The sequence below is a fragment of the Cydia fagiglandana genome, chromosome 10 (assembly GCF_963556715.1).
Source record: "Cydia fagiglandana chromosome 10, ilCydFagi1.1, whole genome shotgun sequence".
Classification (NCBI taxonomy): domain Eukaryota; kingdom Metazoa; phylum Arthropoda; class Insecta; order Lepidoptera; family Tortricidae; genus Cydia; species Cydia fagiglandana.
The window spans coordinates 15,820,118-15,844,495 of NC_085941.1; the positions used below are offsets into that span (position 1 = coordinate 15,820,118).

General features: G+C 40.8%; 1 protein-coding gene across 1 annotated transcript; it reads right to left on the reverse strand.

Moving 5' to 3' along the window:
- Positions 1–84: 84 nt before the first annotated feature.
- Positions 85–22,995, reverse strand: LOC134667971 (structural maintenance of chromosomes protein 3). The gene is made up of 23 exons (XM_063525410.1): positions 22,894–22,995; positions 22,667–22,781; positions 21,282–21,421; positions 20,199–20,357; positions 19,736–19,861; positions 19,042–19,209; positions 17,911–18,156; positions 17,098–17,327; positions 16,309–16,518; positions 15,955–16,054; positions 15,379–15,525; positions 12,912–13,070; positions 12,652–12,810; positions 12,036–12,247; positions 11,084–11,246; positions 10,307–10,470; positions 9,802–10,009; positions 8,975–9,151; positions 8,571–8,707; positions 5,475–5,655; positions 4,923–5,105; positions 3,360–3,500; positions 85–1,832 (listed from the first exon to the last, which is right to left on the reverse strand). The coding sequence occupies exons 1-23, from the start codon at positions 22,906–22,908 to the stop codon at positions 1,761–1,763; spliced, it is 3,612 nt and encodes a 1,203-aa protein (XP_063381480.1). The 5' UTR covers positions 22,909–22,995; the 3' UTR covers positions 85–1,760.
- Positions 22,996–24,378: the final 1,383 nt, after the last annotated feature.

Here is a 24,378-nt window from a genome sequence, read left to right on the forward strand (position 1 = left end):
GGGTGACCAGACCCTAATTCTGGTACTTAAAATTCTTTCTCCAGGATCCTTATTTTAGGAAAGGCAGTAAAAGAAATACAAAGCACTTTTTAAAAATAGAAATGTATTTTTTTACTTTTAACTTATTTATTCTAACGTCGACAATAGATTTATTTCAATACCACTGAGGGTCTGCGATGTCATATGATAACTTGAGGGTACCATTATTTTGACAAGTTTACAGAATTGGTATTTTTTTAATAAACAAAGACCAATGAAATTTTAAAACTTCTGCAGACTTGCCAAAAATATAACCCTTAATTACAAAAAAATACCTCTAAAACATGTCTATCATAAGCATTTAAATTAAATCAAAATAAAATATTACGATTAAAAAACTTGGATCAATGGTCAACTATTTAGTGCCTACAATAGACTCGTATTTTAAAATTAAATGGTCAAAAATTAGAAAACATAATTTGAGTCCATAAGTACTCAGGGGAGTCAGAACTCGGACTAATAATTATATTTCTTTATTCAGAGTACGAGTTGTTATGTGCGTGGAGACATGAAACTGTCAGCACAATTATAAATTTCGAACTCCTTTGTCCATACTTCTTTACTTGTAATTATTTTCATTCGACTCTTCTTAAAATGCGAGACTGTCACATTTTTTTTATGAGATAAGGTCCAAATTTGAATTTATTTTCTTTAATTAGTCCGACTAAATATACCTAGGTTGTGTCGAAAATAAACTTTAAAAGTGGCTCTCGTCTATGAAGTCGTGTAAGACTGACATTGTATAACGTCAACTCCCATAATAACACGTTGCTTTTACATAAAGACAGAGGCAGTTATATTTTTGTGGCCCTGCACTGTTTATGTAAAAATTTCAAGAAAACCTTGTGCCATAAAACAATGAAGTACTTATATAAAACACATTCATAATAACCGAGTCACAATGCCCAACCAGCTGAGCAAACATCTAACAAAACACGCACCTGTTACAGAAAATAATTTATATTAAATCAGCTTTTAATCACTAACTTTACTATTAACGTTTTAAATGATAACATTCAAGACTAACATTAACCTAGATCCAGGGGATCCTAGGACGCAGCATGGTTCTATTTTTTTCGCCTGTCATTTTATGCCCGTCACTTTCGCACTTACATACTTGTTAGAACGTAACAGGCATGGTGACAAGCGATAAAAATGTGACCGAGCTACCGCCGCAGGTCACTATTTATAAAGTTAAAATTAACTTTAACAAATATGATTGTTACTAAAATACACAAACAGAGATTACAGGACAAAGTCCCTTTATAAAAGGCGACCCAGGTATAGGCTAGTACAGCACATCATACATGCATTTTATTCCTTTCATCTGTGAAGATTGTGATTTTGTGAATCATTTCAATATACTTTGTCATAAACGCGACGACAAAAAACTGAAAGTGCGCGTAATTGTTCTTCCTAGAAGCGGTATTTAATTTTTTCTGGAAATCACAGATTAACTCTGATTTTTCAATCAATTCGAAAATTATAAAGTTTCTACTGACAATTAGAAAACCACCGCGCTACTGCCTAACCAACCGTAGTTAAATGGTGGTATGATGGTGGTGGTGGCTGGGGCACATTTCTCTAACGGTATTTGACTAATATTATTAGTCCACGAACTGTCAAATCGTATAGGTTGCCATGACAACACACTAATAATATTCGACTAATATAATGATACATCTGTAGATTGATACAGAATATCTTACTGAAATGATTGTTCAGGCGTGTGTGACGCTGTCTTCCACGAAGTCACGCGCTTCATCCTGAGTAACACAGTCCACGTGGGATACCTACAACAAGAGATTTTAATGAAACTTTAACGTATACCTAATTAAAATACCAAAAACTAATAGTACATTATTGTCGAGGCTCGGAAGTAGCTACTTGCAGGCTGAGGATTCGTTTTAAACGGACGACCTTGGGAGTCCGTTTAATTGAATCCGAAGCCAGCAAGTAGCCTTTCAGCCGAGTCATATATAGTGCTTTTCTCAAAAATGGTGCAAGAAATATAAATATCATAGAAATATTTTACAAAAGCAACGTTCTTCCGTATATATTTTCACAGAGAAAAGCCGTTGCCGCCTTTTTATTTTTTTAATAAAAAAATAGGAGTGTATTTTTCTGCCAAAAAATACGCCAACCTATTTGAGACACCTAAATAGTCGCGGTACTAATCATCTGTTTGGCTGTTTATTGGGCCTGTGCCTTCATTTAATATGGCCATTTCAACTTTTAAAAAGTTTGGAACTCGACAAATAATTGAATTTGTATGCAACATTGCAGTCCCAAAATCGAGACTGCAATGTTTTTAACTTTTTAATTTTTGACTAACCATAAACTACGCGCTTCGCGACCGATTTTTTAGACGGCAAAGTCGACTTTGCCGTCCATTTTTGAGAAAAATACATAACTTATACAAGAAACAGGATTAACAGGATTAAACCAAGAGTGAACTCAATAGGGAGTATTACTGCAATGTTCTGCCGCCAGAGTGCAGCACTAATTTGTTTAGTAAACCATAGAGTAACTTTTATACATACTAGGCCTAAAACAGTATTTTGACAAGTTTTCACTATGACATTGGTGCACCAACACGGTTTGTTTACAGGTGGCCTACCGCGAAACGCGAAAATCGGGATTTCTTTATCTCCCTCTCTATCGATCGAATAAGCATGATTAATAGAGAGGCAAAAACCGAACTTCCGTTGGTCGTGTTTCGCGGTAGGCCATGTGTTTGACCTAGTAACGCATGATGTGTCTTTGATGATGTCAATGAGGTTTGTTTACTGTATAATGGTGCCACCTACGCAGAGCTTTACCTAATATTCCCTATTCTGTAGTAAATAGTAGTTACTAGTTACCTTATTTCTGAACTTGACGCCGTAGAACTTGTGCGCGTGTTTGAGCAGCTCGGGCCTGAAGGTGGTCGTGATGAACTGCGCAGAGTCCGACAGCTCGTGGATCATGTTCGCGATCGCTTTGCGGTGCTGCGCAACCAAACTAATGATCTGGCCGACTAATCGGCCATTCGAGCGCCGATTAGTCGGCTAGTCGGCCAAATCAATAGTCGGTACATCACTAGTAGTTACCTTATTTCTGAACTTGACGCCGTAGAACTTGTGCGCGTGTTCGAGCAGCTCCGGCCTGAAGGTGGTCGTGATGAACTGCGCCGAGTCGGACAGCTCGTGGATCATGTTCGCGATCGCTTTGCGGTGCTGCGCAACCAAACTAATGATCTGGCCGACTAATCGGCCATTCGAGCGCCGATTAGTCGGCTAGTCGGCCAACTCAATAGTCGGTACATCACTAGTAGTTACCTTATTTCTGAACTTGACGCCGTAGAACTTGTGCGCGTGTTCGAGCAGCTCCGGCCTGAAGGTGGTCGTGATGAACTGCGCCGAGTCCGACAGCTCGTGGATCATGTTCGCGATCGCTTTGCGGTGCTGCGCGTCCAGAGCCTGAAGTTAAACATACATAAGTTTTTGGCAAAAAAATCATTTTTGATACAAGCTTTTATCGCTGACTGTACTTTTCTTACAACAGACAACTAATACTCATCGAGACCATTCTAAAAACCCCTAACACAATTAGGTTGCGTTGGTTCATCACATGCAGAGTTCCTATGGCCACCTCATGTCTCCATCATCAGATCAGCTCGATGGTACCATAATATTGCATTGTCATCCGATTTATACATGACTGCAAAATTTCAGCTCAATCGGAAACAGGGAAGTTGATCAAATTTAACTTGCAAGATTTGATTACAGACAGACAGACAGACAACGGTCAGGTGAAACTAAATAAAAGCTTGTAATATATTAAGAGATAATCTTACTAATGGGGGGTATTTCTGCAATGTTCTGCAGCCATAGTGCAGCACTAAGCAAGATAGTAAACCATAGAGTAACTTATACATACTGTGCCTTAGACTGTTTTTTGACAAATTTTCACAGACAATAAAATATGACATTAATGCATCAAGGCGGTTTGTTAACAAGGGCCTACCGGGAAACGCAAAAATCTAAATTTAGTTATGTGCCTCTTTATCGCTCGAACATGCAAAAGTGATAGAGAGGTTAGGTAACGAAATTTGGATTTTCTTGTTTCACGGTAGACCCCCAGATTGTCATGGATTGTGGTATTAGCGCCCCCTACGCAGTTTCGCGTAATATTTCCTATTAATACATTCCCAACTAAAAGGGTACTTATTGTCGGTTGTCAGGCGCTATTTCCATATAGCTTCAATTTGATGTCAACCTTATCGACAACCGACAATGTGCACAATGTAGTATGCAGTGCGCACGCCACACACTGGTGGATTACCGCCTTAACATCAACATGCATACGACTGTTTTTGGCAAGAAACGAATTGTTCTTTCTCGTTAATCTTGTTACTGGAATTTGAAATTTCTGTTTTTTTGTTATTTTCAAACAAAAGAAATTCAACCCAACATCTGGCCTCCTGACAATTGGCGCCGCGTGACCAAGCAGAATCAACAATACAGTACATAGTGAACTAAGAAATAGCAACATACCTGATCAATTTCGTCGAACAAGTAGAATGGCGCGTCACACTTCTGAATAGCGAAGATGAGAGCTAACGCTACTAGTGACTTGTCCTCCGGAGAGTTGGTTCATCTCTCGCATGACATCACTACCAAGCAGAATGAACAATACAGTAGTGAACCAAGAAATATCAACTTACCTGATCAATTTCGTCGAACAAGTAGAACGGTGCGGGGTCGCACTTCTGAATAGCGAAGATGAGAGCTAACGCTACTAGTGACTTCTGTCCTCCGGAGAGTTGGTTCATCTCTCGCATGACACCACTACCAAGCAGAATGAACAATACAGTAGTGAACCAAGAAATAGCAACATACCTGATCAATTTCGTCGAACAAGTAGAACGGTGCGGGGTCGCACTTCTGAATAGCGAAGATGAGAGCTAACGCTACTAGTGACTTCTGTCCTCCGGAGAGTTGGTTCATCTCTCGCATGTCGCCCTCCCCGCCGGTGAAGGATACTTTGATGCCCACGCCAGTGAATTGGTCGGCGTTCGCCCTCTGTTAACAAGGTGACCGTTATCTCGGGTAATTAGAAAAATTTAGAAGTTAGGTAATTTGTGACGTCACCGTTTAAGATCCTTTATACTAACTTCATAGTAACAAATGCTGATTTGACTGGTTACTACCTATTGTCATATAGCCTCCAGACATAATAGTTTATGGAATGTGCCTGTAAAGCGGTGTAAGTGCCGTATGCACATGAGCTATTTATTGAAGGAAGTTAGCTTGCTAGAATAATCACAAACTGCTTGATGAATCGTTTTGTCCGAGGAACAAAAACAATGTGGAGGAGTTTTAAAGGTTAGTTTAAGAACCTTCTAAACTCCGTATGTAATGTAAAATAAAGCCGAAATGTAAAAAACTCACGTCAGGGTTAAGCTCCTGACCATCGTCAGTGGCTACGCGCATGATGAGACTGCCTCTCCCCTGCGGCACCAACTTCTTGAACACCTCTGTGAAGTTCTTGCTGACTTGCTTGAACGTGAACTGTATGGCTTCGAGTTTCCTGTGCTCTAGCGTTTCGATGAGCTCACGGATTTTTTCGCCGCTGAAAACAAACATTTTTAATATAATGAAAAAAGATTCTTTGTTTGCTGAGATGCCTAATTAAATCTTACACAAATAGTACTCTTTTATGATTAAGTTTTGCATAATCACTCCTAATAAAACTTGAGCAGCCTAATAAAACAACTGGCGTGAATATGGTACATGATACTTTTGGATTGACTCCAATCAGTAAAATCGAGATGGTAAGTTAGTAAAAATCCTTTTGACGTACAGATAAGATGAATTAATTAAACTAGTTAACTTAATACAATACGAAACCGTGATATAGTTAATTGTAAAAATGACTCGGACAACAAATATTGTCTTATAACTTTGCCATTCAAAACGGTGTCCTATTACTAAAGCAATACGACATCGTATTAAATAGCACAAACTGGTCGTTGTAAACGAAAGCATGTATGTAGATCAGATCAACAAGTTTTTAAAGAAGTCAGTGCTCATAATCTAAAGGTGTCAAGACCACCATAATTAACATTTAAGTATCGTCAAAGTCAGGCTAACGACATGTTATTGCTCTTTAAATATATCGACAGTTTTAACTCATTTCAGTAGTTTCCTAACGTTATTACTGTTACTGTCAATAATCCATCATGGATTATTCGAAATTAGTAATTATATTCGCATTTTTGTATTCAGTTTCTGGTAAAGAATACGAATATCAGCAATTTGGTAGAACTTTCCGATCATGGTCCGATATAAGTAATGGTGTATCAAGCCTAGCAAGTTTTATATGGGGAGTTGAATATATTTTAAATGGAAAAGAGACAAATGGAGCTGTGATGGCACAGGACGCCTATTTAACCATAACAGAACTCGCGAGAAAATATGGTTATAATATGGAAGAGCACAAAGTTATGACCGAAGATGGTTACATATTGACCGTGCATAGATTGCAAGGAAGAAATGCTACTCGCAATGGGAAAGTAGTTTTTCTAATGCACGGAATTATAGAGTCATCAGACAGTTGGATACTTCAAGGTCCTAATAAAGCTTTAGGATACATTTTAGCAGACAACGGGTATGACGTGTGGATGGGAAACGCAAGAGGGAATAAGCACGCAATGTCCCATAAAGAGTTGGACGCGAAAAACAGCGATTTCTGGGAATTTACTTGGGAAGAAATCGGTTTATACGATGTCCCTGCTATGATAGACCACGTTCTAAATATGACCGGTAATGAAAAATTGTACTTCATTGGACATTCGCAAGGAACAACTAGTTTCTTCGTAATGAATTCGATGAAACCTGAATATAATGACAAAATCGATATGATGTTTTCACTATCACCGGTCGCTTGGATGAGAAACATTAAAAGCCCTTTGGTAAGACGAGTTTCATCGTATTTAAGTTTCTTGGGATATTTTCTTTCTAATTTGAAATCAAAATGGCCGAGCATGGATTTCTTGAATAAGTTTACAGCAGCGGCTTGTAATTACGCACCTAACGGTTGCGAGAACTTATTATACATGTTGGAAGGTAACGACCATCATATAAACAGCAGCCTTTTGCCTGTAATCTTAGGACATATGCCTACGGGAGCGTCGGCTGCTCAATTCGTACATTTTGGGCAGTTGGTGAACTCAGGAAGATTTTCAAGGTTCGATTTCGGTGAAGATATCAACATGGTCGAATATGGACTGCCTTCGCCACCTGATTACGACGTAACAAAGATAACAGTTCCTATAGAAATTTTCTACAGTGACAATGATATGTTATCGGATGAGGCGGATGTAGATATACTGAAGGAAAAGCTGCCTTATGTGATTGGATACAATTTCTTGGAGGGCTACACTCATTTGGACTTTTTATACGCGTACAACGCCAAGGATAAAATTTACGACAAGATATTGAGTAGGATAAATGAGAATTAAAGTTTTGGCCGCGGTACGTATTTACGATGAATGCTATATTTAGCACTATGTTAAGATTGTAAAGTAAGTATTTATTTTTAACTCGATTACACCATGTAAATAAACGACATTGTATTTACTTATAAAATAGAATTAATTCGTTAATCAATACCAATGAATGACTATTCAAGCGAAAAAGATTTTGTCAGTTTTCATTATGCCTTTTATTGGTAGTGTAATAAGTTATTCCTTTCTAATAAGGCGAAAAGTGTAAACATACAATACAATACAAATACTCTTTATTGCACACCTCATTACAGAAAACAATACAAATAATACAGGAAGAAGAGGTTAAACAACAGGCGGTCTTATCGCTAAAAAGCGATCTCTTCCAGACAACCTTTAGGTAGCGGAAATTAATAAATTTATGTCATGTCAGTAGGTGTTTCAAATTCAATATAAGAATTTTAGCACAGAAAAACACAATACAAAACAGTATAAAAGTATAACATACAAATAAAAATAAAATAAAATAAGATTTATATAAATACACATATTATACATACATAATTATAATTAATTATAATTAATTAAGTATATATATATAACATATCTTTGACGTCGACTGTATATGACTGTTGCGTTGCCGTGGTGTCTGTTGGCTACATTAGTACAGTCACCAGCAATAATATGTTACTCTTCGAAGGCCCCAAAAATATGTGACACGCTCTTATGGCTCTACAAATAAGATCGTGTTAGATATTTTTGCGGCCTTCGTCGTGTGACATACTATTGCAGGTGACTGTACAGACAGATCTGTCAAATATTAAGAAAATGTATGCCCACGACATAACGGCTGAATGGCGTCAGATCGCACAGGAAAGGAACGAATGGCGCAATCTAGTGTTGGAGGCCAAGATCCACTTCGGGCTGAGCCAGAGAAGTAAGTAAGTAAGTAAGTATGCCCACGACATAAGGTAACTGAAAACCAACATAATGATCAATGGGTTGCATAAAAACAATTTCTGTAAAACAAAACACTTACCCAATATCCAGTTCCTCTTTCCGTTTGTATAGCTTCTCCTTCTGCTCGGAGAAGCTGATGAACTGGTCCAAGGCCTTCTTGTTCACGTGGTTGTATTTCTTGAGGTGCTGGTTGGCTTTGTCCAGCTCTTTGAACAGCTATGTGATAAGGAAATATTATATGAAATGGAATTTAACAATAGTTAGAAAATATTGTGTAAAAAAAAATTCAATAGGTTAATTTTAGAGAACACGGAAGAACGCCGTAAAACCAAGTATAATGCCATTTATTTGTTTTGTTGAGTTTGTTTGAGCAATATCTTCTGGTACTTGACAAGTAGCTTGAGTAGCAACAATCTTGTTGAACCAGTTTTGTATTTTCTCTTGCAATAGCACCACTTTCTATTGGTTTTTGTAAATACGTACCTGTTTCAGCGACATCTTCTGATACTTGGCATGGAGTTCGGGCGCGTTGGGCAGAGTTCCTAGTGCAGCGATTTTGTCGAGAGATTCTTGTATTTTCTCTTGCAGTAGGACTTCCTTTGATGCCATTTTCTCGAGCCCTTTGGCGTCTTCTTCCATTTTGTCCTGAGCTTCTTTTTCCTATGTAAAATGAATGAGAACATTATTTTCACTTATCATTAAAGCAATCGAATGAGAATTTCACAGCGTAATATGAAATTTGTATCGTATGGATTTACGCGTACAGCGCGCTAAGCGGCACGTTCACTTCTGGACTAAATCTCCTGGACGCACCTTTTTACATGAACGTAAAAGGAGTCGCAAAAAAAAGTTAGTACAGACGAACCACAAAAATTTGTACACTAACAGTAATCAACAAACAGCAACCCACTTAATCTGACCGATACGAGAACCTTATAGTTGCAATAACGGACAGTAATCGTAAGTTAACTGTGTCCACAATAGTATCTCAGGCGGCCAAGGAACGAAGATGGATATCAATGTCATTGCTACGTTTGTGTCGCTATCTCAATCTAAGACTAACCTTATTCCTCCACTTATCCAGCTCAAGTTTCAATCACTTCTCATTCTTGACCGCAGCTTGAACCTTTCTCTCGACCTCTTCCATCTTCTTATTGATCTGCTTGATGCGCTTCTCGGCGGCCGCGAGATCTGACTCGCTGTTGGCGAGGCGCCGTTTGAGGTCCTCGACGGATATCTCTTGGAGAGCTTGGAGCAGCTTCTCGTTTGTTTTGAAAGCTAAATATATACACAACACACTTTAGACTAACCTTATTCCTCCACTTGTCCAGCTCAAGTTTCAATCCCTTCTCATTCTTGACCGCAGCCTGAACCTTTCTCTCGACCTCTTCCATCTCCTTATTGATCTGTTTGATCCGCTTCTCGGCGGCTGCGAGATCTGACTCGCTGTTGGCGAGGCGCCGTTTGCGGTCCTCGACGGATATCTCTTGGAGAGCTTGGACCAGCTCGTCTTTACGTCTGGTTTGGAAGACAAAATTAACGATAAGAGTAGTTAATAGGAGACATTAAAATCTATTAAACAATAGGTACAGATGACTATATCACTGTTTTCCATCGTATTTTCACGGAAACATACGAACGTGTCTTGCCCTAGGCGTCGTGGGCAAGCTTGATTTGTCTGAAATAAATGGCATTTGTGGCAATTTGTCCGCGAGGCGGCTTGTGCGTAGACCCACCTTATGACGGACGCACCTTTGGATTCGTTCACTTTGTCCTAGTATTACGTTAATAATTTCTACACAGTTAATTACTAACCTGATCAAATTGTTTGTGAGCAAATTTTCTAGTTTGTTCTTTGTGGCCTCCAGGTTCATCCTAGCGCTGAACGCCTCCTTGTTCTCCTGAGTTAGTCGGCGGATGGCGTCGTTCAACTCGTCCACTTTACCCTGGTCTTGCGTCGACAGTTGTTCCATTAGTTCCTGAGGACCAAATTAGAATGGTTAATTCAAGATCAGACATACTGAAGTATAGTGCGCTCTCGCCTCCAAAAAAGGTGCCGAGCGAGATAGCTCATGGGAGACCTCTGTCCATTCCTTTCTCTCTTTAATGCCTTCTGCCTATCCTATAAAGTGACAATTAATTTCGCCACAGCTAAACAAACAATTGTATATGTCAAGATTTTACGTCTTTGCAATGCAAACACAACAGGTTTACTTAGGCAAAACAGATGCAAACATTATTAAAGCATATTATTAAAGTGGTTAAGGTTTATTATTTATTTATTTAAACTTTATTGCACAAAATACAAATTAAATGTACAAATGGCAGACTTAATGCCTAAAGACATTCTCTACCAAAAAGCATCTAAGGTTGGTGTTTCATCTGTTCAATATCTTGGTCCAATATGTATTTGCGTTTCACATTTTGCTTAATGAGAGAGTGAGACGCAATGCACATCGGACAACTGGAATACCACCCTAAGTAGCAAGATTATGTATAGGGGGTTATCCAGTTTTCAGATATAAACGCCCTTTGCTCAATTTTGTTATTGTTCCCTAACATACACATTGTGCAGAAAACAGTGAATGTTACCTGATGAAGCTCAGATTCGAGTCCCTCCTTAGTGGCCTGCATGGCCTCGAGACTGGAGCGGCACTGAGCCAGCGAACGCTCCTTAGGACCGCGGGATCTCTCTATAGACGCTAATTCTTCTTTCATCAGTCGGATGTCCGCTTTCACTTTGTCGAATATGTCTCTGTGAATAGAAAAGTGTGCTGTATTCACAAATAAAAAGCGGCCAAGCGCGAGTCGGACTCGCGCACGTAGGGTTCCGTACCATTACGCAAAAAACGGCAGTAAAATCGCGTTTTTTATATGGAAGTCTCACTTAAATATTTATTTTATTCTGTTTTTAGTATTTGTAGTTATAGCGGTAACGGAAATACATCATTTGTGAAAATTTAAACTGTCCAGCTATCACGATTCATGAGATACAGCCTGGTGACAGACAGACAGACGGGCAGACAGACGGACAGAGGAGTCTTAGTAATAGGGTTCCGTTCCGTTCCCTTCCCCCTTCCCTCCCCCTTCCCCCTTCCCCCCTTCCTACCTTAAGGTACGCTGCACATTAGCACAGAATAAATCACAGTAAGGTACAGGAGGTCCACACTCTAACAAAACCACGTCTAACACTCTAACGTCTATTACGACAGATATGACCGCAAGGGCCACCTTGCAACTCTGCAAGCGCGAGCAGGCGTCCCTTCCGTAGCGGTGAGCCGCAACCACTACTGCTAGACACCAAAATTGGTGTGGGCCGCACGTACTTGTAGCGACGCGAGGAAATGGCGGAGTGAGTCACGCCTGACATTAGCTCCAAGGATTTGTGGAGGAATACCTCTTACACCCAACAAGTCGCGCTCGATCGCACAACCTCCCGCGTTCTATTAAGCTGATTTGGTTATTCAATGGTTACTTTATGAAACGTTCAATGTAAAATAAACCCTAAACAGCTTCAACTAAAGTCCTTAACCGCGCAACTCACTTGGCCTTCCCCTGCTTGGTCTCTGTCCTCTGCATCTCGGACACGATGCTATTAATGCTGGCCTCAGTCTTGTTCAGCTCCTGTCTGAGCGTGCTCAGCTCTTGTTCCAGAGACGTGATCTGTTCCATCAGCTCGGAGCGGGTCTTCTGCATCTCGAGACGGGAGCGGGATTGGTTGAAGTAGCCTCCGGTGAGGGAGCCTTTTGATGATACCTGGAAATTTGGAAATATTTTTAAAAAGCTAGTTTGATTGTCATCAATGATATCAACAGCTGGGTTGTACAGTCTTTATTAATCTCACAATAGGAAGTTAATACTCCCTATGTAATGTTCTGCCGCCAGAGTGCAGCACTAATTTGTTTAGTAAACCGTAGAGTAACTAATACATACTATATAGGCCTTAAACAGTTTTGACAAGATTTCACTATGACATTGATGCACCAAGGCGGTTTGTTTACAGGTGGTTTACTCGGCTGTGTCATTGATGATGTCAATGAGGTTTGTTTACCTTATGTGCTATGCCACCTACGCAGAGATTTGGCTAATAGTTCCTATTGAGCGCCGCTTAGCAAAATGTTATAGTTCGATTTCAATGATTCAAAGAATATAACGATTACCTGATCACCCTCTAAGGTGACGCAGTCGAGATGGAACTGCTTGCCCAGCTCAGTGGCGCACTCCAAGTTCCTGCAGATGAGCGTCTTGCCGAATATGTACTTCATCGCCTTCGCGTACTTCGGGTCGTACTTCAGCTTCTGCACCATGGCTATGGCGTTCTGAAAAAAAAAAAGGTTTTTAACTATTACTATCCCTTTGCATAATATACGATGTCAACTATGTGACTCCACTATGATACATACTGCACTGTGTTACTTACATTGTCGTTAGGATAGACCATGTCTCGAACTTGCAATCTGTTGAGGGGCATGAAGGTGACCTCCCCCGGTAAGCTCTGACGATTCATCTCCTTTAGGATCTTGGTCCCCACAGTGTCAGATTCCACTATGTGATGGAACAGTCTGTTACCTGCTGTGACCTGTAAGTAAAAAGAAAAGTCGGCTTAGATTCTCATCTTATCTCTTAGAGCTGAAAAATTCTTAAAACAAAGAAATTGCTGATTGAAAGCCTAGGCCTTATGTTAAAACTATGAATTCAGGTGTAGATGTAGATCTGAACTTTATTATTTTATTGAAAATTAAATATTTCCTTCCCTCTCGAATACCACTGCCGCGATACCGGACCAGCCAAAATATGACTTCCAAGCCTTAAATTCTGAATTGAATTTTGAGGCTCTTTGACTAACCCCTTGTTGACTTTGTATGAGTAGTGGAGTATAGTTGTACAGATATGACTTTTGACTTTGTGCACAAAATGAATAGGATATATTGATATCATCATCATCCTGGCGTCAATCCCGGCTGTGCCCCCGCGCGGGGCGCGAGGACCCGGGGTCCGCCTTCCGACTCCTTCGTGACCACTTTGCCCGATCTTCGGCATCCCTGGTAGTGAGTCCGTTGGCACGCATGTCCTCCTTGACGACATCAAGCCATCGCTTCTTGGGCCGGCCTCTTCTTCCCGTACCGGGAGGAGGCGGCATGGCCAGGCATTTGTTACCCACGTAACTTGCCGGTCTGCGCGAGACGTGGCCATACCAACGAAGGCGACACTCTTGCAGTTTGTCTGCGATGTCACGGACGCCAAGACTACCCAGAATGTGGGCGTTTCGGACGCGATCCTTGCGTGAAACTCCGCACATCCACCGTAGCATCTTCATTTCCGTGACACGCAGTTCCTGCTTATGCCGCTCTAGTAAAGGCCAAGTCTCGCTGCCGTACAGAAGGGCAGGTCTAATGATGGTCTTATAGACCAGCCGGCCTAGCCAAGGTTACAATCGCTATCGCTTCGACAACGAAAACCATTATGTATCTCTATCACTCTTCCGTATTAGCGCGACAGTGACAGTTGCGTTTCGATCGCTACGGAGCGTAAGCGATTGGCATCTTGGCTACGCGGCCTGTCCCTTCAACTTAATCGGCATTTTGGGGTCACAAATAACCCCAGTCATCTCCCGCCATTTGACCCAAGCAGCGGAAATTCGGGCTTTGACGTCGCTGTCGATGTCCCCGGTAGTGCTAAGTACAGATCCTAGGTACTTAACTTGATCCGTGCGCTCGACCATGTCCACGCCTATGCGGACGGGTAGAGGATCTGTACTATTGCAGGCCATGTACTCTGTCTTCGCCACATTTAGTTTAAGACCGCCGTTCTCCAGCGACCCCCTCCATCTGTTCACACGCTGGACAAGTCGGCCCTTATCAGAGTCTGTCAGCGCGATATCATCAGCATACATGAATAGCCACGGTGGCTGCTCATGGTAGTCTCGGATGCTGGCTGACAGGGCGTCTAATATCACGCTAAACAGAAACGGGCTGAGCACAGAGCCCTGATGTACTCCAACAGTGACAGAGAAGGGGTTGGTGTCACCAACAGCGGTCCTGACTATTGAATCAGAATCGTGGTTCATGTCCCGGATAGTGTCAATATAGGCCTCAGGTACAGCCTTGGACCGCAGCGCCCACCAGATCATCTCACGAGGGACACAGTCAAAGGCCTTTTCCATGTCCAGAAACAGGAAATGTAGAGGCGTGTTCTTTGCTCTGTATCCCTCCATGAGGGTCCTCAGGGCAAATACAGGGTCCATCGTTCCGCACCCTGGCCGAAACCCATATTGACACTCCGAGACTGTACACTCCTGTCGGAGCCGAGCATCGATTATGCGCTCAAAGAGCTTCATGGTGTGAGACATAACCTTTATACCGCGATACTTGCTACACTCCCGCACCGAGCCCTTACCTTTGAATACTGGAGTAATGATACTCAGCCTCCACTGGTTGGGTATCTTCCCGGTGAGGAGTATGCGGTTATAAATATCAGTGAGTATGCTCACACCCTGAGAGCCCATCGACTTCTACGCCTCTATAGCGATTCCGTCGGCTACGACAGCTTTCCGATTCTTCATGCGGCGAAGAGCCTCCTCCGGCGTTATCGGTGGCACTAGTCCTTGATTCGGAGGGAGATCCGGAGGTTGCACCTCTTTGTGCTGGTTATTCAGCAGGTTGTGGAAGTAAGAGCGCCATCTCTCCTTCACCGCGCGATCCTCGCATAGCAGGTTACCGTGAGGGTCATTTATATAGGATATATTGATATATACACTACAAATATCTTTATTTCACTCTTATCGCGACAGCGGCGATATAACGAGCATACGCTCGTTCGTTCGCGCGGCAATTCAAATGTACAACTAAACTGTCCCAGATGAAGGGTTGAAGGACATTAGTACCAACCTCAACAGCAGTATAAATGGTCTTGTCGCACGTGAAGTTCTCGATGACGGGCCCGAAGTACTGGGTGGCTATTTTGGCCCACTCCCCGCCTCGCTGCTGGAATGTTTCGAGCACTTTGCGGACACTGTCCCGCCCGTTTAGAATAGGCTAGAAAAAATGATTCAAATTAAAAATTGTCTTGGAAAAACACTTTCCTGAATAAAACGAGCACTTCTAATTTTATTTTTATGTTACTCTCACAACTGAGTCGAATATAATGCTATCATTAACACTACATACGTTGAAATTGCTCAAAAAGTGTATGCTGTAGGCTTTGCCAAAGAATTGGACAGACGTACATCGATACATGCATAGGTACGCTCAAAAAGCATAACATCCTTCGGCAGTACAATCAAAAAGTACGTTTATTCCTCTCGTACGTTTTCAATAAAAAAATTAAAAAAAACAAGTTTTGGAAAAACTTTGTCAGAAGTATTAGTAGAAACTAGATAAGACAAGGTACTAATGAAGTTTGTCTATTTCAGCCATTTTGTATCTTATTACACAGGTGCATATGGTCAAAAATTGAAAGTATACCTTTCCGGCCATGGAACGCAGAGCCTGATCAGCCTTAGCCAAATCCTCCTTCAGCGATGACAGATTCTGCGTCAGAGTAGTTTCCTTACGCCACAGTTCACTGAAATAAAATTAATAATTAACGATTGTAACTGATATAATTATTCTTAAACACTTAAGGCGTTTTCCAACAGTCGTACTTGAACAAGATTCAAGTGTGCATGCAGTGTGTGTCAACAGCAGAAGTTGCTAAAAGACGAGGTGTTCAAAATGATCTTGACGAGACTTTATTGTTAAGACAATACGAGCGTGCCAAGGTAATTTTGAACACCTCGCCCGCTTAGTAACTTCTGCTGCTGACTGTACTCAACTTACTTCCTAGCGCTTTGCTCTTGGTCCTTCCTTTTCTTACACTCATAATACTGTTTATTATGTTCATCAATAGCGATCCGCTGTCGCTCCATCTCCTTCGTGGTCTCTTCTATCTTCTTCTCGAGGTCCGTGAGCTTGACCCCGTCGTGGCGGAGATCCTCGCGGAGCTTGTTCTCGTGGTCTTTCTTGTCTTTCAGTTGTTTGCTTAGAGACCTGGGGATGGAAGATGATTTTAATATCCTGTAGCAAATCTTGGGTTTAGGTTGCCAAGCAGACCTCAGGTTCCTTGAGTTGTGGCAAAGTGCAGGGACAGAAGATTAGATTAGACTGAATGTTATGTTTTAAATCAGGGGTCTGCAAACCGCGGCCCAAATCCGGCCCGCTATGCGTTACAATCCGGCCCGCGGGGTTCAGCATTCATTGAGAGTGGAACTGTTCGTCAAAGCAACAACCAGACACCCACCCTCCCCCCGCGCAAATACCGACGATGGCCCGCGTGAAAGTTTCTGAGGCGCAATAAAAAGGGCCCTCAGGTAAAAAAGTTTGGAGACCCGTTTAAAATAGTCGATACTCTGTTTGTGTTAAGGAAGAAAACCAAAAGAATGCAAACCATATTGTTTCAATCAAACTCGAAGTAACACTGTACCGACCCTTTTGATATTAAACACGTGAATATACTTATTAAAAATTAGTACCTACGTCAAATCATGGGATTAGTTGTCAAGCGGACCCCAGGCTCTCTGAGCCGTGGCAAAAATGCCAGGATTACGCGAGGAAGAAGAATATAGTTACTTAAGTTCCTTCTCGATCCATCTATCCCTGTCTTGCTTGGAGGTGAACTGCGTGCCTCGCCCCTGCTTCGCGTACAACTCCTGTCTCTTCTGCTGGTTGAGCGCTAAGGCTCTGGTGCATTCCTCTTCCCGAGCCTTCATCTCCTCGTATTTAGGTTTTAGGGCTTCTAGCTCACGCTCCTTCTCTGATATTTGTTGTCTTAGACGTTTTAATTCGGCCTCAGCGCGTTCCTGTTTAAAAAAAAGTCATCAAGTGGCACATATATTAGTAGACTGGATAATTCAAGAATTGTCTATAGGCTTAAGTGGCTCCCGTGACCTGTGTCCATGGGCAACGATGACCGCTTCCCATCAGGCGGCTCGTCTGCTCGTTTGCCATCACATAAAAAAGGTATCCTTAGCCCCCACAGTATACTGTGCAAAAGCGATAATTAAGTATACCACGTCGGTGGCAAACAAGCATACGCCCGGCTGACGTTAAGCAGTTACCGTAGCCTATGGACGCATGAAACTTCTTTTTGATTTTCTTGGATTTGGATTTTCGCGGTATGCCAATTTGCAATAGCGAATATTACGCGAAAATCTGCGTAGAGTACGCTACTACCACAATCCATCACAATCTGGGGGTCGACCGCAAAACAAGAAAATCTAAATTTCGTTATCTAACCTCTCTACCAGTCTTGCATATTCGAGCGATAAAGAGGCATATTTACTCTATGGTTTACTAGGTAGCTTTGTGCTGCACTCTGGCGGTAGAACATTGCAGTATTATTGCATTGCATTGTTCATAAACTTTTAAAATCACATATTTTACCTTAGATTTATTGTCACCATCGACGTCATCGCTCAGATCTTTGATGCCGAGCTCCAGTTTGGTCTTCTCCCGCAGTAACTGCTGCTGTTCCGTGGACAGAATGTCCTTCTCCTCTCGCGCCGACGCCACGTCTTTGCGCGCCTCTTTCAGTTTCCTGCTCGCTTCTCTCACGTGGTCTTGGGCCTCTCTGACCATGTCCGCGTAGTGTTGTTGCTCTTTGCCACTGTTGGCACGTATTTTCTCCAACTGCAAGAAGGCAACATTTTTTGACTCATTAGTTAAGGCATATGAAATATTTTAAAATGTTTGATGAAATTCTGTAATACTAGGTACTGTTTGTACGGATTAATAAATTATACACTTAAACCTTCCTCAATAATTACTCTATCAATAGGTGAAAACCTCATGAACATCCGTTCAGCAATTTTTGAGTTTATCGCGAACATACATACACACAAACAGACAGACGCGGCGGAGGACTTTGTTTTATAAGGAAGTGATAAACTTGAGTAGTTAATTAATTATCTTTAACTATTAAATTATAGATGACATTTCGCACAAAGTTCCAGGTAACTCATCAGACAAGCCAAAGTACAAAGCCACAATAACCTCCGACTTGACATTGTTACAGAGTTAAGTAAAATCTCCCTTGTTCATTTAATTTCTTGACATTTAGTACCCATTCGTGTACCTTACCTACTGCAATGAGTCTACATGTGGAGAGTTAAATGTGTTGCCATGTATACATCCCACGATCCCACTTCTGATACTCTTTCAATTCCTCTCAATTAGTCATCATATTACTTACTAGAGACACCTGTAAACTATGCCTACCTCCTCAAGTTTCCTCTTATTCTCGCGATGCTCGGTGTCGTGTATAATGAACTCGAGGACTCGACAATCGCCATCCCACTTCTGATACTCATTCAACTCCTCTCAATTAGTCTTCATCTTACTTACTAGAGACACCTGTAAACTATGCCTACCTCCTCAAGTTTCCTCTTATTCTCGCGATGCTCGGTGTCGTGTATGATGAACTCAAGGATTCGTCGCGCACGATTCCACTTCTGATACTCTTTCAATTCCTCTCAATTAGTCATCATCTTACTTACTAGAGACACCTATGCCTACCTCCTCAAGTTTCCTCTTATTCTCACGATGCTCGGTGTCATGTATTATGAACTCGAGGACTCGACGAGAGCGATCCCACTTCTGATATTCCTTCAACTCCTCCTTTTCCTCCTCCAGGGTCTTCAGACGCTCTTCTATTGTTTGGAGGAACTCGTTTATCTTCTCCACCTGGAAAATAAATAATCGTATCATGAAATATACTATTTAGACGGATGATATCGCCATGAATTTAAAATACACGGGTTCGAAACGTCTTGATGTTTAAATTCATTATACGAGACACAATCAATATTAAATAACCATGTCATTAGAATACTGAAACAGGCTCAAGACAGCCGCCATAAACCTTAATAGAAAGCATGAAGGCTATATTGACAGATTCACCATAACACTTATAAGTGTTTTTGATACCCTCGGCAATGTCTGGTGTTAAATCCTCTACCCATGACTTAGAGCACAGAATAAATAATAGTACTAGGTACAGAAGACTCAATCTAACAAAACGCGTCTGTTACTATATGGCCGCTAGGTGGCGACAGCGCCACGCGCGGCTTATGGCTAGCCACCAAAATTGGTGTGGAACAGATGTACTTTTACGAGTAGCTACCTGTTGCAATAGCGACGAAATCGCGGAGTGAGCCACGCCTGCTTAGAGCCAAAAAGATGAAAAGTCTATATCACAAGGCTGAAATACCTTTCCAACGGTTTCTTTAAGTATAGTCACAGATTCCTCTCTGCGCTCGTCATAGACCCTAGTTCCGGCGACTTCTCGGAGCAGCTTCAGTCGGTGGGAATCTGGGGCGATGGCCATTTGGTTGATCTGAAAAAAAAAGGAAACTTAAACTCTTTCATAAGAACACTTTCACACGTCAAGTAATATACATGTTCGAAATATAATCTACTTCAGTTCAGTTGTAACTATAGTCTCATGGTCTAGTCTAAAATGGGCACTTAGTGCCACTGCCAACTAATATGCCAAAAATTTCCATTGCTGGACATATAATTCACTGATGAATCACCTCAAACTACGCTCATTCAACAGTTGCCTGCGATCTTACTAATTGAGACCCGGTTTGTAATTACCGCAGTGGACATTGGTTATAAAAGCAATGTGCATGGCATGGCCCACTGCTACTTAATTAAGTCCATTTCATTACCTTTCCTTGTTTGACAATGTAGTAAGGGTTAGAGTTGGACAGGCCAGCGCTCTCCAGCAGGTTGAGCACCTCTGACCGCGGCACGACCTTCTTATTGAGGAAGAACTGATCCTTCTTCGACCCGATAACGCGGCGGAGGAAGATCTCATCTTTCTCAATCTGTAAGGAATATTAATCACACATACTTAGGCTCACAGGACATGTTATCTCATCAATCTCATTATCTTTGTGCATTAGGTCGCAGCCTGAGGCAGTTGGCACATTTGGTCTAGGTTGTATGCGTCTAAAGGGGCCCACAGATTACCACAGTTCGCCGGACAATATCAGCCTGTCAGTTGTTAGGACTAGGAGCTGTCAAATTATGTGTTTAACCGACAGGCTGATATCGTCCGGCGAATTGGTAGGCAGTGGGCCCCTTAAGAAGTGGTTGAAGTTTTTATGAAAGTCAACAAATAGCACTTTAACATAGTTAATAAATAAAAAGATTTTTGACTTAGATCTTTTTTTGACTGAGCATTAGTGACTTTTTGACTGAGTATTTAGTGATGGTCTCTGTTTCGGCTTGAGCAAAAATGCTTTCATGTGTCTGGATGTTCTCCTCTACAGGTTGCAATTTGCAATCAATTCCCATGAAATTATGTGAGCAGGTTCAAAGATTATATAGATTTTTAAAGTGAAAACTTCTTTGGCGCTGTGCACTTTTTGTGATGGGGAAAAAATGTTAAACTCGTGACGGGTAAGATTCGTAAGACGTGACGTCACGTGTCATAGAGTTCTTCTTTATTGATTTAAATGCCATCTAGTGAGTTTCCCTCTAACTGGTACTAATATAACTCGAGTACTAACAGTGATGTGCTTAGGGGTTTCAAGTAAGAGATGGCATTAACCTCAATTATACATAGTGAAAACTTCTGTGCAATGTCATTGAATTTTCACTTCTGATGGCACTCCCGGAGTGCAACCTGTTGTTTTCTTTTTGTCAATTCGTAATATGTTTATTCAGTTTCAAGTTATGCTCACGATGTCCACATCTCACAGACACCAGTGCCAAACTAAGCAATACATAACAATGGCAACACTCACTGGTATCCTGTTGTCTGAATTGTCAAAGATAATTTCCACAAAGGCAGAGATGACTCTCGGCCCAGTGCCTTCATGAAGCAGAGCCAACCGCTGCTCCGGTCGGAGATGTGAGAACTCATCGCTCAGCACAAACTGGATGGCTGAAACAAAGCACAAATATAAATGAATAGATACATCTGCGAGCGAATTTTTATATTAAAGACGTAAAATTGACCATTTTTTCCTTTAATATAAAAAATTTAAATACATATAAATCTTTTATGCTGCCTTGTATGGTCAGCATTTTCCTGATCTGCTTTTTTTCTTCAATACATTTCCTCAACCTCAATACATCGGAGACCACCGGTGGACACAGGCAGCAGCGTCCCTCAAATTAAGTGTACTCGACTGTGATTGCCAACCCGCCTGCCAAGAGTGGCGATTTTGGCATTCACCCCCCATAAGGGGCAGGCCTATGTTCAGAAGTGGACGTCTTACGGCGGAGATGATGATGATGATGAATACATCGGGGGAGCATTTGGCAGGGTGGGCAGTGTGACATCAAATGGCAAAACAAGCCTTCTGGTTTTGCCCATGTGGACCATTGTAAAGCCCAGCTATTGCTTTACAAGAGCTAATAACCATACACTGTCTCGTACTAGCCACACAATATTCGTCGTATATATAGCTCTCAATTCCTTGACACTGACTAAATAGTAGTAGTAAACACTTTATTGCACAAAACAAGTACATAACACAGAGAAAATACAGTCATAAAGGCGAACTTATCCCGTTAAGGGATCTCTTCCAGCTAACCTTGCAGTAACTGCTCTTATTAGCTATTGTAATGCAATAGCTGGACTTTACAATAGTGAAATTAACTAAAACCATTTAATAAAAAAAAACTGAACTAAAGTAACATTGGGTAACAGTCTGGTGCCAGCAAGGGCAGACAAGGTGCATGGCCAGTATCATAGCTATAGTTCGTTTCTTTTAGCATTAGAAAGAACTCCACAGAAGTAAGCGTACAGTTTTTATCAGGCTCTATAATTGTTAATAATTATCGAATTATCTAATGTAGCACGGTCAATACATATAATTTACTTCAAATTATTACCGCTAAAAGTGCCGGATTTGGAACCACAAGCTTACTTCTGCGAAGTTCTTTCTAATGCTAAAAAAAACGAACTATAGCAACCTAGCAAGGATATAAAGTGTCATACCAACTTCACATCCCAAGCATATGACTTGTTTAATGTACTCATTCCAGATTTGAGTAGGCAAAGTACGTTTAAGGACTAAAACTATTGTATTCTATACTAAAACAGAACTTAATAGTAATCCTGAGACGAGAAATCACTCGATGACTTTTCACCGCGATATTGAAGTGAATGTTTATAACTCACCGTGAAAAAAGTTGCTTTTCCCAGAACCGTTACGTCCAACTACGACATTATGCCGTTTGTCGAAGGGCTCCACAACGATTTGCTCGCGATAACTCTTAAAACCCTGAATTATCACCTGTAAACAATAACATTACACGGTAACACATTTCAAGCAGTTGGTGAACTAACAAACTCCAATTTATACCATGTCTTAACATAAAAACTAAGTGGGCGATGAGGTTTGTTACCTGTTTTATATGCATTTTCGCTGTTTTCTTACAATATTAATAAGTAATTTGCATTTATCTACAATTAGGGCGCCATTCCTGCCTGACGCGCGTTCACGAAAATGTTTCCAATGACAGTTCGCAATTTCGCTTGTCATTGGCTGTTACTCGTCTGCTTTTTAACTATTTCCACCAATCACAGTGAAAAATGTTGAGAAACCGAAAAATATTATTGGTTATTCTACAACTTCCTAGTGTTGTACAACAGTAATCATTTATACTGTATCATTATTTTATTTTCAGTTCAATAATGAATAAAACTGCAATAATTATAGAATTGACTTACAAAATGAGACCATTATTGCACAAAAGTTATAATAATTTATTGAGGTAAACTTTAATTTTCTCACAATGTCCAGTCTTTAAACTCAATGGTACAGGAATTTAACAGAGGCCCATAATTTTATCATTATTATAAACTGAGGGACTACCGCGAATACCGAAAATCGAAATTTCGAAATCTGCCTTTAAACAAAAGATACTCGTATAAACAAGAGTTCTATCGTATGACACTTATACTTGTTTATCTAAACGAAAGAGTAGCATCAGCGATTGCTTGCTTTAATTAAAATATTAAATAAAAGTGCTTGTACAACCATATTAAATTTTATTAATTAAATTTTCGGACCAATACGACCTTAAAACCTTCAAGAAAAGAACGTTCTCATATACAGGGTGTTTGGTACATCGTTTGCCAAATTAAAACGACAGATAGCTTGAGTGAGTCATTTGCTATCTTCTCATGCCTAGAAAAAAAACTTGGCCATGGTTTTTTACTACTACCCAAGTAAAAATTTGAAATTTACGAAAAACTGTCATAGAAGTGAAAAAAAAAATTTGCACCAAATTAAACATTTCTAGGCCTGAGAAGATAGCAAATGACTCAACCTATCTGCCGTTTTAATTTGGAAAACGATGTACCAAACACCCTGTATTTTAAGCCAGTAACGCACTTACAACTCCCCTAATGTTGCGGGTGTCTATACCCATAGACCACCCACCCCCGATGCTGATGGTAATCGCTTACCATCAGGTGATTCGTGTGCTAGTTCATCTCCTATATAATAAAAAACAGTCTAGAGGTAAGACGTACTCTATTCGGTTATTGGTAGGTATAAATCCTCTAGCTAGCTCCTGAAAACTAACTTACGTAATGTAATAAATAAGTACCTATTATAAACGGTGGCCAAGAAATAACTACATTCTCGTTGCACTACATACTGAACAACTTTTGTTCAGTATAATCCCAAAACCTCCCTGGCAACAAGAATGCAGTTAATTTTTGGCCACCATGTATTTACAGGAAATCCTTTGGCGAATGCAAATTATATTACGAAAATGGGACGCATTTAAACTCTTTTTACTGTCCGTATTGTTAGGTTATATGAAAATCCTTTCATGACATGCCTTGAGATTAGGTTAACAAACGTAACTCTTTTTAAGCGG

Bases quoted from the DNA above. Each gene is read 5' to 3' on its own strand.
- LOC134667971 (XM_063525410.1), bottom strand. The intron at 9,152-9,801 runs GTTAGTCTAAAG...CATTTTACATAG, and splicing joins TGGACAAGTGGAGGAATAAG to GAAAAAGAAGCTCAGGACAA. The intron at 8,708-8,974 runs GTACGTATTTAC...CTTATCACATAG, and splicing joins AGAAGATGTCGCTGAAACAG to CTGTTCAAAGAGCTGGACAA.